Source organism: Salvelinus fontinalis, unplaced genomic scaffold, assembly GCF_029448725.1.
Source record: "Salvelinus fontinalis isolate EN_2023a unplaced genomic scaffold, ASM2944872v1 scaffold_0250, whole genome shotgun sequence".
Classification (NCBI taxonomy): Eukaryota; Metazoa; Chordata; class Actinopteri; order Salmoniformes; family Salmonidae; genus Salvelinus; species Salvelinus fontinalis.
In genome coordinates, this window is record NW_026600459.1 from 75304 (window position 1) to 90000 (window position 14697).

General features: G+C 45.4%; 2 protein-coding genes across 3 annotated transcripts in view; both read left to right on the forward strand.

Moving 5' to 3' along the window:
• The window catches only part of LOC129844924 (4-aminobutyrate aminotransferase, mitochondrial-like), a 74345-nt gene that overhangs the window by 16933 nt on the left and 42715 nt on the right, over positions 1-14697 (forward strand). Inside the window, exons 4-5 of the mRNA XM_055913085.1 lie at positions 6380-6409; positions 7292-7409. Coding sequence (XP_055769060.1) covers positions 6380-6409; positions 7292-7409 — 148 coding nt within the window. The remainder of the gene's footprint in view (positions 1-6379; positions 6410-7291; positions 7410-14697) is intronic.
• The window catches only part of LOC129844923 (putative protein FAM47C), a 6099-nt gene continuing 2497 nt past the window's right edge, over positions 11096-14697 (forward strand). Inside the window, exons 1-3 of one of the 2 annotated variants that reach the window (XM_055913083.1) lie at positions 11096-14231; positions 14268-14303; positions 14448-14663. In XM_055913083.1, the coding sequence (XP_055769058.1) occupies positions 13543-14231; positions 14268-14303; positions 14448-14663 (941 nt within the window). In that variant the 5' untranslated portion in view covers positions 11096-13542. The remainder of the gene's footprint in view (positions 14232-14267; positions 14304-14447; positions 14664-14697) is intronic. The other variant, XM_055913082.1, reaches the window with a different exon arrangement.

The following is a 14697-nucleotide window of genomic DNA, read 5'->3' on the forward strand; positions in this document are numbered from 1 at the left end:
CTATGGAGGGAATAGACTGCATTAGACCAGGGTACTATGGAGGGAATAGACTGCATTAGACCAGGGTACTATGGAGGGAATAGACTGCATTAGACCAGGGTACTATGGAGGGAATAGACTGCATTAGACCAGGGTACTATGGAGGGAATAGACTGCATTAGACCAGGGCACTATGGAGGGAATAGACTGCATTAGACCAGGACACTATGGAGGGAATAGACTGCATTAGACCAGGACACTATGGAGGGAATAGACTGCATTAGACCAGGACACTATGGAGGGAATAGACTGCATTAGACCAGGGTACTATGGAGGGAATAGACTGCATTAGACCAGGGTACTATGGAGGGAATAGACTGCATTAGACCAGGGTACTATGGAGGGAATAGACTGCATTAGACCAGGACCCTATGGAGGGAATAGACTGCATTAGACCAGGGCACTATGGAGGGAATAGACTGCATTAGACCAGGACACTATGGAGGGAATAGACTGCATTAGACCAGGACACTATGGAGGGAATAGACTGCATTAGACCAGGACACTATGGAGGGAATAGACTGCATTAGACCAGGACACTATGGAGGGAATAGACTGTATTAGACCAGGGCACTATGGAGGGAATAGACTGCATTAGACCAGGGTACTATGGAGGGAATAGACTGCATTAGACCAGGACCCTATGGAGGGAATATACTGCATTAGACCAGGACCCTATGGAGGGAATAGACTGCATTAGACCAGGACCCTATGGAGGGAATAGACTGCATTAGACCAGGGTACTATGGAGGGAATAGACTGCATTAGACCAGGACACTATGTAGGGAATAGACTGCATTAGACCAGGACACTATGGAGGGAATAGACTGCATTAGACCAGGACACTATGGAGGGAATAGACTGCATTAGACCAGGACACTATGGAGGGAATAGACTGCATTAGACCAGGGCACTATGGAGGGAATAGACTGCATTAGACCAGGGCACTATGGAGGGAATAGACTGCATTAGACCAGGGTACTATGGAGGGAATAGACTGCATTAGACCAGGGTACTATGGAGGGAATAGACTGCATTAGACCAGGGTACTATGGAGGGAATAGACTGCATTAGACCAGGACACTATGGAGGGAATATACTGCATTAGACCAGGACACTATGGAGGGAATAGACTGCATTAGACCAGGGTACTATGGAGGGAATAGACTGCATTAGACCAGGGTACTATGGAGGGAATAGACTGCATTAGACCAGGGCACTATGGAGGGAATAGACTGCATTAGACCAGGGTACTATGGAGGGAATAGACTGCATTAGACCAGGACACTATGGAGGGAATAGACTGCATTAGACCAGGGTACTATGGAGGGAATAGACTGCATTAGACCAGGACACTATGGAGGGAATAGACTGCACTAGACCAGGACACTATGGAGGGAAGACTGCATTAGACCAGGACACTATGGAGGGAATAGACTGCATTAGACCAGGGTACTATGGAGGGAATAGACTGCATTAGACCAGGGCACTATGGAGGGAATAGACTGCATTAAACCAGGACACTATGGAGGGAATAGACTGCATTAGACCAGGACACTATGGAGGGAATAGACTGCATTAGACCAGGACACTATGGAGGGAATAGACTGCATTAGACCAGGGTACTATGGAGGGAATAGACTGCATTAGACCAGGGTACTATGGAGGGAATAGACTGCATTAGACCAGGGTACTATGGAGGGAATAGACTGCATTAGACCAGGACCCTATGGAGGGAATATACTGCATTAGACCATGACCCTATGGAGGGAATAGACTGCATTAGACCAGGACCCTATGGAGGGAATAGACTGCATTAGACCAGGGTACTATGGAGGGAATAGACTGCATTAGACCAGGACACTATGGAGGGAATAGACTGCATTAGACCAGGACACTATGGAGGGAATAGACTGCATTAGACCAGGACACTATGGAGGGAATAGACTGCATTAGACCAGGACACTATGGAGGGAATAGACTGCATTAGACCAGGGTACTATGGAGGGAATAGACTGCATTAGACCAGGACACTATGGAGGGAATAGACTGCATTAGACCAGGACACTATGGAGGGAATAGACTGCATTAGACCAGGGCACTATGAAGGGAATAGACTGCATTAGACCAGGACACTATGGAGGGAATAGACTGCATTAGACCAGGGTACTATGGAGGGAATAGACTGCATTAGACCAGGACACTATGGAGGGAATAGACTGCATTAGACCAGGACACTATGGAGGGAATAGACTGCATTAGACCAGGGTACTATGGAGGGAATAGACTGCATTAGACCAGGACACTATGGAGGGAATAGACTGCATTAGACCAGGACACTATGTAGGGAATAGACTGCATTAGACCAGGACACTATGGAGGGAATAGACTGCATTTGACCAGGACACTATGGAGGGAATAGACTGCATTAGACCAGGACACTATGGAGGGAATAGACTGCATTAGACCAGGGTACTATGGAGGGAATAGACTGCATTAGACCAGGACACTATGGAGGGAATAGACTGCATTAGACCAGGGCACTATGGAGGGAATAGACTGCATTAGACCAGGACACTATGGAGGGAATAGACTGCATTAGACCAGGGTACTATGGAGGGAATAGACTGCATTAGACCAGGGTACTATGGAGGGAATAGACTGTATTAGACCAGGACACTATGGAGGGAATAGACTGCATTAGACCAGGACACTATGGAGGGAATAGACTGCATTAGACCAGGACACTATGGAGGGAATAGACTGCATTAGACCAGGGTACTATGGAGGGAATAGACTGCATTAGACCAGGGTACTATGGAGGGAATAGACTGCATTAGACCAGGGTACTATGGAGGGAATAGACTGCATTAGACCAGGACCCTATGGAGGGAATAGACTGCATTAGACCAGGGTACTATGGAGGGAATAGACTGCATTAGACCAGGACACTATGGAGGGAATAGACTGCATTAGACCAGGGCACTATGGAGGGAATAGACTGCATTAGACCAGGGCACTATGGAGGGAATAGACTGTATTAGACCAGGGCACTATGGAGGGAATAGACTGTATTAGACCAGGACACTATGTAGGGAATAGACTGCATTAGACCAGGACACTATGTAGGGAATAGACTGCATTAGACCAGGACACTATGGAGGGAATAGACTGCATTAGACCAGGACACTATGGAGGGAATAGACTGCATTAGACCAGGACACTATGGAGGGAATAGACTGCATTAGACCAGGGTACTATGGAGGGAATAGACTGCATTAGACCAGGGCACTATGGAGGGAATAGACTGCATTAGACCAGGACACTATGGAGGGAATAGACTGCATTAGACCAGGACCCATAGACCAGGGCATTATGGAGGGAATAGACTGCATTAGACCAGGACACTATGGAGGGAATAGACTGCATTAGACCAGGGTACTATGGAGGGAATAGACTGCATTAGACAAGGGGACTATGGAGGGAATAGACTGCATTAAACCAGGACACTATGGAGGGAATAGACTGCATTAGACCAGGACACTATGGAGGGAATAGACTGCATTAGACCAGGACACTATGGAGGGAATAGACTGCATTAGACCAGGGTACTATGGAGGGAATAGACTGCATTAGACCAGGGTACTATGGAGGGAATAGACTGCATTAGACCAGGGTACTATGGAGGGAATAGACTGCATTAGACCAGGGTACTATGGAGGGAATAGACTGCATTAGACCAGGACCCTATGGAGGGAATATACTGCATTAGACCAGGACCCTATGGAGGGAATAGACTGCATTAGACCAGGACCCTATGGAGGGAATAGACTGCATTAGACCAGGACACTATGGAGGGAATAGACTGCATTAGACCAGGGTACTATGGAGGGAATAGACTGCATTAGACCAGGGTACTATGGAGGGAATAGACTGCATTAGACCAGGGTACTATGGAGGGAATAGACTGCATTAGACCAGGACCCTATGGAGGGAATATACTGCATTAGACCATGACCCTATGGAGGGAATAGACTGCATTAGACCAGGACCCTATGGAGGGAATAGACTGCATTAGACCAGGGTACTATGGAGGGAATAGACTGCATTAGACCAGGACACTATGTAGGGAATAGACTGCATTAGACCAGGACACTATGGAGGGAATAGACTGCATTAGACCAGGACACTATGGAGGGAATAGACTGCATTAGACCAGGACACTATGGAGGGAATAGACTGCATTAGACCAGGGTACTATGGAGGGAATAGACTGCATTAGACCAGGACACTATGGAGGGAATAGACTGCATTAGACCAGGACACTATGGAGGGAATAGACTGCATTAGACCAGGGCACTATGGAGGGAATAGACTGCATTAGACCAGGACACTATGGAGGGAATAGACTGCATTAGACCAGGGTACTATGGAGGGAATAGACTGCATTAGACCAGGGTACTATGGAGGGAATAGACTGTATTAGACCAGGACACTATGGAGGGAATAGACTGCATTAGACCAGGACACTATGGAGGGAATAGACTGCATTAGACCAGGACACTATGGAGGGAATAGACTGCATTAGACCAGGGTACTATGGAGGGAATAGACTGCATTAGACCAGGACACTATGGAGGGAATAGACTGCATTAGACCAGGACACTATGTAGGGAATAGACTGCATTAGACCAGGACACTATGGAGGGAATAGACTGCATTTGACCAGGACACTATGGAGGGAATAGACTGCATTAGACCAGGACACTATGGAGGGAATAGACTGCATTAGACCAGGGTACTATGGAGGGAATAGACTGCATTAGACCAGGACACTATGGAGGGAATAGACTGCATTAGACCAGGACACTATGGAGGGAATAGACTGCATTAGACCAGGGCACTATGGAGGGAATAGACTGCATTAGACCAGGACACTATGGAGGGAATAGACTGCATTAGACCAGGGTACTATGGAGGGAATAGACTGCATTAGACCAGGGTACTATGGAGGGAATAGACTGTATTAGACCAGGACACTATGGAGGGAATAGACTGCATTAGACCAGGACACTATGGAGGGAATAGACTGCATTAGACCAGGACACTATGGAGGGAATAGACTGCATTAGACCAGGGTACTATGGAGGGAATAGACTGCATTAGACCAGGGTACTATGGAGGGAATAGACTGCATTAGACCAGGGTACTATGGAGGGAATAGACTGCATTAGACCAGGACCCTATGGAGGGAATAGACTGCATTAGACCAGGGTACTATGGAGGGAATAGACTGCATTAGACCAGGACACTATGGAGGGAATAGACTGCATTAGACCAGGGCACTATGGAGGGAATAGACTGCATTAGACCAGGGCACTATGGAGGGAATAGACTGCATTAGACCAGGACACTATGGAGGGAATAGACTGTATTAGACCAGGACCCATAGACCAGGGCATTATGGAGGGAATAGACTGCATTAGACCAGGACCCTATGGAGGGAATAGACTGCATTAGACCAGGACCCTATGGAGGGAATAGACTGCATTAGACCAGGGTACTATGGAGGGAATAGACTGCATTAGACCAGGACACTATGTAGGGAATAGACTGCATTAGACCAGGACACTATGGAGGGAATAGACTGCATTAGACCAGGACACTATGGAGGGAATAGACTGCATTAGACCAGGACACTATGGAGGGAATAGACTGCATTAGACCAGGGTACTATGGAGGGAATAGACTGCATTAGACCAGGACACTATGGAGGGAATAGACTGCATTAGACCAGGACACTATGGAGGGAATAGACTGCATTAGACCAGGGCACTATGGAGGGAATAGACTGCATTAGACCAGGACACTATGGAGGGAATAGACTGCATTAGACCAGGGTACTATGGAGGGAATAGACTGCATTAGACCAGGGTACTATGGAGGGAATAGACTGTATTAGACCAGGACACTATGGAGGAAATAGACTGCATTAGACCAGGGCACTATGGAGGGAATAGACTGCATTAGACCAGGGCACTATGGAGGGAATAGACTGCACTAGACCAGGGTACTATGGAGGGAATAGACTGCATTAGACCAGGACACTATGGAGGGAATAGACTGCATTAGACCAGGGTACTATGGAGGGAATAGACTGCATTAGACCAGGACACTATGGAGGGAATAGACTGCATTAGACCAGGACACTATGGAGGGAATAGACTGCCATTTTGAGATACATTAACATACTGTTGAGGAACCACCCTGACATCTCTCTCTTCCTCTCTCTTTCTCTCCTTCCCTCCCTCCTCCTCCCTCCTCTCTCCTCCCCCACCAGGAGCTGACCAAACGGTTGGGAGAGATGCAGGTATGCCAAGAGAGTGTGTGAGAGGCTGTTTTGATGATGGAATAAATCAATGCATTATTGGGTCACACACTTGCATGCGTGCACACACAATGCAGTCACACACACACACACACAACGCAGACACACACACAGACACAATGCAGACACACACACACACACAACGCAGACACACAATGTAGACACACACAGACACTCAGTCTCTCCCTGTGTCTAGACTGACTTAACTGAATGACTACCTTATCTCTCTCTCTCTGTCTCTCTCGCTCTCTGTCTGTGTCCCTTTCTCTCGCTCTCTGTCTCGCTCTCTGTCTCGCTCTCTGTCTCGCTCTCTGTCTCGCTCTCTGTCTCGCTCTCTGTCTCGCTCTCTGTCTCGCTCTCTGTCTCGCTCTCTGTCTCGCTCTCTGTCTCGCTCTCTGTCTCGCTCTCTGTCTCGCTCGCTCTCTCTCTGTCTCGCTCGCTCTCTCTCTGTCTCGCTCTCTGTCTCGCTCTCTGTCTCGCTCTCTGTCTCGCTCTCTGTCTCGCTCTCTGTCTCGCTCTCTGTCTCGCTCTCTGTCTCGCTCTCTGTCTCGCTCTCTGTCTCGCTCTCTGTCTCGCTCTCTGTCTCGCTCTCTCGCTCTCTGTCTCGCTCGCTCTCTCTCTGTCTCGCTCGCTCTCTCTCTGTCTCGCTCGCTCTCTCTCTGTCTCGCTCGCTCTCTCTCTGTCTCGCTCGCTCTCTCTCTGTCTCGCTCGCTCTCTCTCTGTCTCGCTTGCTCTCTGTCTCGCTCTCTGTCTCGCTCTCGGTCCCTCTCGCTCTCTCTCTGTCCATCTCTCTCTCTCTGTCGATCTCTGTCCCTCTCTCTCTCTCTCTCTCTCTCTCTCGTGCTCTCTCTCCCTCCCCCCCAGAATGTGGGAGCAATCAATTTCTTCTGTAACTATGAGGAGAGCAGAGGAAACTACCTGGTGGACGTGGACGGAAACCGCATGCTGGACGTCTACACACAGATCTCCTCTATTCCTATTGGTTAGTACACACATCTCCATCCTTATTTGTCAGTACACACATCTCCTCCATCCTTATTGGTCAGTACACACATCTCCTCCATCCTTATTGGTCAGTACACACATCTCCTCCATCCTTATTGGTCAGTACACACAGATCTCCTCTATTCCTATTGGTCAGTACACACATCTCCTCCATCCTTATTTGTTAGTACACACAGATATCCTCTATTCCTATTGGTCAGTATACACATCTCCTCCATCCTTATTGGTCAGTACACACATCTCCTCCATCCTTATTGGTCAGTACACACATCTCCTCCATCCTTATTGGTCAGTACACACATCTCCTCCATCCTTATTGGTCAGTACACACAGATCTCCTCTTCCTATTGGTCAGTACACACATCCCCTCCATCCGTATTGGTCAGTACACACAGATATCCTCTATTCCTATTGGTCAGTATACACATCTCCTCCATCCTTATTGGTCAGTACACACATCTCCTCCATCCTTATTGGTCAGTACACACATATCTCCTCTATTCCTATTGGTCAGTACACACATCTCCTCCATCCTTATTTGTCAGTATACACATCTCCTCTATTCCTATTGGTCAGTACACACATCCCCTCCATCCTTATTGGTCAGTACACACAGATATCCTCTATTCCTATTGGTCAGTATACACATCTCCTCCATCCGTATTGGTCAGTATACACATCTCCTCCATCCCTATTGGTCAGTATACACATCTCCTCCATCCTTATTGGTCAGTACACACATCTCCTCCATCCTTATTGGTCAGTACACACATCTCCTCCATCCTTATTGGTCAGTACACACATCTCCTCCATCCTTATTGGTCAGTACACACATCCCCTCCATCCTTATTGGTCAGTACACACATCCCCTCCATCCTTATTGGTCAGTACACACATCTCCCCCATCCTTATTGGTCAGTACACACATCTCCCCCATCCTTATTGGTCAGTACACACATCCCCTCCATCCTTATTGGTCAGTACACACATCTCCTCCATCCTTATTGGTCAGTACACACATCTCCATCCTTATTGTTCAGTAAAAGCATTTCGCTACACTACAAGCATTTCGCTACACTCGCAATAACATCTGCTAACCATGTGTATGTTACCAATAAAATGTTATTTGATTTACACACATCTCCTCCATACTTGTTGGTTAGTACCCATATCTCCTCTATTCCTATTGGTTAGTACCCATATCTCCTCTATTCCTATTGGTTAGTACCCATATCTCCTCTATTCCTATTGGTTAGCCCACACATCTCCTCTATTCCTATTGGTTAGCACACGCATCTCCTCTATTCCTATTGGTTAGCACACGCATCTCCTCTATTCCTATTGGTTAGCCCACACATCTCCTCTATTCCTATTGGTTAGCCCACACATCTCCTCTCTTCCTATTGGTTAGCCCACACATCTCCTCTCTTCCTATTGGTTAGCCCACACATCTCATCTATTCCTATTGGTTAGCCCACACATCTCCTCTCTTCCTATTGGTTAGCCCACACATCTCCTCTCTTCCTATTGGTTAGCCCACACATCTCCTCTCTTCCTATTGGTTAGCCCACACATCTCCTCTATTCCTATTGGTTAGCACACAAGCCTCCTCCATCCTTATCGGTTGGTGTCTAGAAGTTCTAGCTAGTCATGTGTTCTATAGTTTGACAGAGTAGCGTGCTGGAGGGAAGCAACGCATCTGTAGCGTAGCATTTTCCCATTTTGACACCACAGCACTTCTGCCTGGCAGGTGTTGAATTGGACTCTCAAGGTCAGCAGTTCCCTGTAGCTCAGTGGGTAGAGCAGGGGGCCTGCAACACCGGGGTAGTGGGGTGGATTCCCGGGACCACTCATGTCTAAAATGGTTGCATGCATGACTGTAAGTCTGTTTGGAGAAAAGAGTCTGTATTATATTATAGAATATTATTATTATATTATTATAGGTTATTTTTATTATATTACTATATTATAGGATATTATTGTTATATTACTATATTATAGGATATTATTATGATATTATTATATTACTATGTTATATTACTATATTATAGAACGCTGCAAACCAAAAGCTACATACCTGAGAGGACCTTGTGTTTTTAGCCTGACATTGCAACACAGGAAGCAGCTGGAGGCGAGAGACTTAGATTACAGTACAGTGGTTTAGGTCTAGGCCACATACAGCAGTTAATGATGACCTTGTCCTCATGTATTAGTTATGATGAGGTCTAGGCAGTTAATGATGACCTTGTCCTCATGTGTTTAGTTATGATGAGGTCTAGGCCACATACAGCAGTTAATGATGACCTTGTCCTCATGTGTTTAGTTATGATGAGGTCTAGGCCACATACAGCAGTTAATGATGACCTTGTCCTCATGTGTTTAGTTGTGATGAGGTCTAGGCCACATACAGCAGTTAACGATGACCTTGTCCTCATGTGTTAGTTATGATGAGGTCTAGGCAGTTAATGATGACCTTGTCCTCATGTGTTAGTTATGATGAGGTCTAGGCAGTTAATGATGACCTTGTCCTCATGTGTTTAGTTATGATGAGGTCTAGGCCACATACAGCAGTCACCTTGTCTTTACACAACTTCCTCTCAGCTATGTAGAGTTAAAGTATTGATTGGGAACAATTTGTGGAGGAATGTAACAGTTTTTCGGGGTGATTTGTGATGTTTTATTTGTGCTTCCCATGACTGTGTTTTAGTATTTAAATGTTCTATATGTTTGGGTCTAATGTGTATATTGACTGTATGTTGTATATTCAGGGCACATTTGTGGAAAAAGACCCTAGGTCTCAGTATGTTTTCCCTGGTAAAATAAAGGTTAAAACAGGGTGTGTGTGTAGGTACAGTGCATTCTGAAAGTATTCAAACCCCTTTGACTTTTTCCAAATTTTGTGACGTTACAGCCTTTATTCTATTAAATGATTGAATAAATAAAAATCCTCAGCAATCTACATACAATACCACTTAATGACATCACAATACCCCATAATGACATCACAATACCCCATAATGACATCACAATACCCCATCATGACAAAGTGATTCGTTGACAAATGTATAAACATTTTAGAACAGAACCTTATTTACATAAGTATTCCGACCCTTTGCTATAAGACTCGAATTTGAGCCCCGGTGCATCCGGGTCTATTGATCATCCTTGAGATGTTTCTACAACTTGATTGGAGTCCAGCTGTGGTAAATTCAATTGATTGGACATGGAAAGGCACACCCCTGTCTATATAAGATCCCACAGTTGACAGTGGATGTCAGAGCAAAAACTAAGCCATGAGGTCGAAGGAATTGTCCGTAGAGCTTAGAGACTTAGGATTGTGTGGAGGCCCAGATCTGGGGAAGGGTACCAAAACATTTATGCAGCATTGAAGGTCCCCAAGATCACAGTGACCTCCATCATTCTTAAATGGAAGAAGTTCGGAACCACTCAGCTGGCTGCCCGTCCAAACTGAGCAATTGGGGGAAATGGGCCTTTGGTCAGGGAGGTGACCAAGAACCCGATGGTCACTTTGACAGAGCTCTCTAGAGTTCCTCTGTGGAGATAGGAGAACCATCTATGCAGCACTTCATCAATCAGGCCTTTATGGTAGAGTGGCCAGACAGAAGCCACTCCTCAGTGAAAGGCACCACTCCTCAGTAAAATGCACATGACAGCCCGCTTGGACTTTGTCAAAAGGCACCTAAAGACTCAGACCATGAGAAACAAGATTCTCTGGTCTGATGAAATCAAGATTGAACTATTTAACATGAATGCCAAGCATCACATCTGGAGGAAACCTGGCACCATCCCAATGGTGAAGCATGGTGGTGACAGCATCATGCTGTGGGGAGGTTTTTCAGCAACAGAGACTGGGAGACTAGTCGGGATCAAGGGAAAGATCTCTGAATGTTCTTGAGTGGCCCAGCCAGAGCCCCGACTTGAACCCAATCGACCATCTCTGAAAAGACCTGAAAATAGCTGTGTAGCGACGCTCCCCATCCAACCTGACAGAGCTTGAGAGGATCTGCAGAGAAGAATGGGAGAAACTGCCAAAATACAGGTGTGCCAAGCTTGTAGCGTTATACCCAAGAAGACTTGAGGCTGTAATCACTGTCAAAGGTGCTTCAACAAAGTACTGAGTAAAGGGTCTGAATACTTATATAAATGTGATATTTCCGGTTTTTATTTGTAATAAATTAGCAAAAAAAAAATAACAGTTTTTGCTTTGTCATTATGGGATATTGTGTGTAGATTGATGAGGGGGGAAAAAAAACAATTTAATCCATTTTAGAATAAGGCTGTAAGGTAACAAAAGGTGGAAAGGTCAAGGGGTCTAAATACTTCTGAAGTTACTGTGTGTATACTGCCGCTACTCATTAGCCACGAAGCATCTGGGTCGTGACCTGACAGAGTAGCTGACGCTCTCTGTTCTGTTAATGATAAAGCTTCTGATTACTGGACCCTGCTCTGCACTTCAATGGATTCATAGTGTTTGTGTCCCAAATGGCTCTCTTTTCCCTTTATAGTGCACTACTTTTGACCAGAGCTCTGTGTAGGGAATAGGGAGCCATTTATAGTGCACTACTTTTGACCTGAGCTCTATGTAGGGAATAGGGAGCCATTTATAGTGCACTACTTTTGACCAGAGCTCTATGTAGGGAATAGGGAGCCATTTAGGGCGTGTGGAGTGTTTCTAGGACTCTGGACATCTTATCTGAGACTGAGAGAGAAGCCATCTGTTCAGGGACTGACTTATTCATGTCCTATCTGGTTTATGAGGATAAGTGTGTGTGCGGCATATTTGACTTTTTCCTGATGGGTTTCCATGCAATCATTAATGCTGTAAATGTGTATCTACAGTATGTCTCCTATTAACTTAGAACATTCTACAGTGATGTTATGAAACCCAATGGAACTGTCAGGAAGTGGAGGAAGAACACAATGTAGCTATTCTAGTTGAGAATCTCTCTGACTAGGACTATAATAGAACAGGAGAGGTAGATTCTACCCAGAGAGAAGGTGGATTAAGATTTAAAGGTTCTACCCAGAGAAGGTGGACTAAGATGTAAAGGTTCTACTCAGAGAGAAGGTGGACTAAGATTTAAAGGTTCTACCCAGAGAGAAGGTGGACTAAGATTGAAAGGTTCTACCCAGAGATAAAGTGGATTAAGATTTAAAGGTTCTACCCAGAGAGAAGGTGGACTAAGATTTAAAGGTTCTACCCAGAGAGGGTGGATTAAGATTGAAAGGTTCTACCCAGAGAGGGTGGATTAAGATTTTAAGGTTCTACCCAGAGAGAGGGTGGACTAAGATTTAAAGGTTCTACCCAGAGAGAGGGTGGACTAAGATTGAAAGGTTCTACCCAGAGAGAAGGTGGACTAAGATTTAAAGGTTCTACCCAGAGAGAAAGTGGATTAAGATTGAAAGGTTCTACCCAGAGAGAAGGTGGACTAAGATTGAAAGGTTCTACCCAGAGATAAAGTGGATTAAGATTTAAAGGTTCTACCCAGAGAGAAGGTGGACTAAGATTTAAAGGTTCTACCCAGAGAGGGTGGATTAAGATTGAAAGGTTCTACCCAGAGAGGGTGGATTAAGATTTTAAGGTTCTACCCAGAGAGAGGGTGGACTAAGATTTAAAGGTTCTACCCAGAGAGAGGGTGGACTAAGATTGAAAGGTTCTACCCAGAGAGAAGGTGGACTAAGATTTAAAGGTTCTACCCAGAGAGAAAGTGGATTAAGATTGAAAGGTTCTACCCAGAGAGAAGGTGGACTAAGATTTAAAGGTCCTACCCAGAGAAAAGGTGGATTAAGATTTAAAGGAGATGTATAGTTAACATATAGCTAACGGCAACATTGGCTCTATACAGATATCAATAGATGCTTTAGGAGTTAGTAGGTTAAGGACCAGATTACATGCAGTAGGAGTTAGCAGGTTAAGGACCAGATTACATGCAGTAGGAGTTAGCAGGTTAAGGACCAGATTACATGCAGTAGGAGTTAGCAGGTTAAGGACCAGATTACATGCAGTAGGAGTTAGCAGGTTGAGGACCAGATTACATGCAGTAGGAGTTAGCAGGTTAAGGACCAGATTACATGCAGTAGGAGTTAGTATGTTAAGGACCAGATTACATGCAGTAGGAGTTAGCAGGTTAAGGACCAGATTACATGCAGTAGGAGTTAGTAGGTTAAGGACCAGATTACATGCGGTAGGAGTTAGCAGGTTAAGGATCAGATTACATGCAGTAGGAGTTAGCAGGTTAAGGATCAGATTACATGCAGTAGGAGTTAGCAGGTTAAGGATCAGATTACATGCAGTAGGAGTTAGCAGGTTAAGGACCAGATTACATGCAGTAGGAGTTATTAGCAGGTTAAGGACCAGATTACATGCAGTAGGAGTTAGCAGGTTGAGGACCAGATTACATGCAGTAGGAGTTAGCAGGTTGAGGACCAGATTACATGCAGTAGGAGTTAGCAGGTTAAGGACCAGATTACATGCAGTAGGAGTTAGCAGGTTGAGGACCAGATTACATGCAGTAGGAGTTAGCAGGTTGAGGACCAGATTACATGCAGTAGGAGTTAGCAGGTTGAGGACCAGATTACATGCAGTAGGAGTTAGCAGGTTAAGGACCAGATTACATGCAGTAGGAGTTAGCAGGTTAAGGACCAGATTACATGCAGTAGGAGTTAGCAGGTTAAGGGCCAGATTACATGCAGTAGGAGTTAGCAGGTTAAGGACCAGATTACATGCAGTAGGAGTTAGCAGGTTAAGGACCAGATTACATGCAGTAGGAGTTAGCAGGTTAAGGACCAGATTACATGCTTTAGGAGTTAGCAGGTTAAGGACCAGATTACATGCAGTAGGAGTTAGCAGGTTAAGGACCAGATTACACGCAGTAGGAGTTAGCAGGTTAAGGACCAGATTACACGCAGTAGGAGTTAGCAGGTTAAGGATCAGATTACATGCAGTAGGAGTTAGCAGGTTAAGGACCAGATTACATGCTTTAGGAGTTAGCAGGTTAAGGACCAGATTACATGCAGTAGGAGTTAGCAGGTTAAGGACCAGATTACATGCAGTAGGAGTTAGCAGGTTAAGGATCAGATTACATGCAGTAGGAGTTAGCAGGTTAAGGATCAGATTACATGCAGTAGCAGTTAGCAGGTTAAGGATCAGATTACATGCAGTAGGAGTTAGCAGGTTAAGGACCAGATTACATGCAGTAGGAGTTAGCAGGTTAAGGATCAGATTACATGCAGTAGGAGTTAGC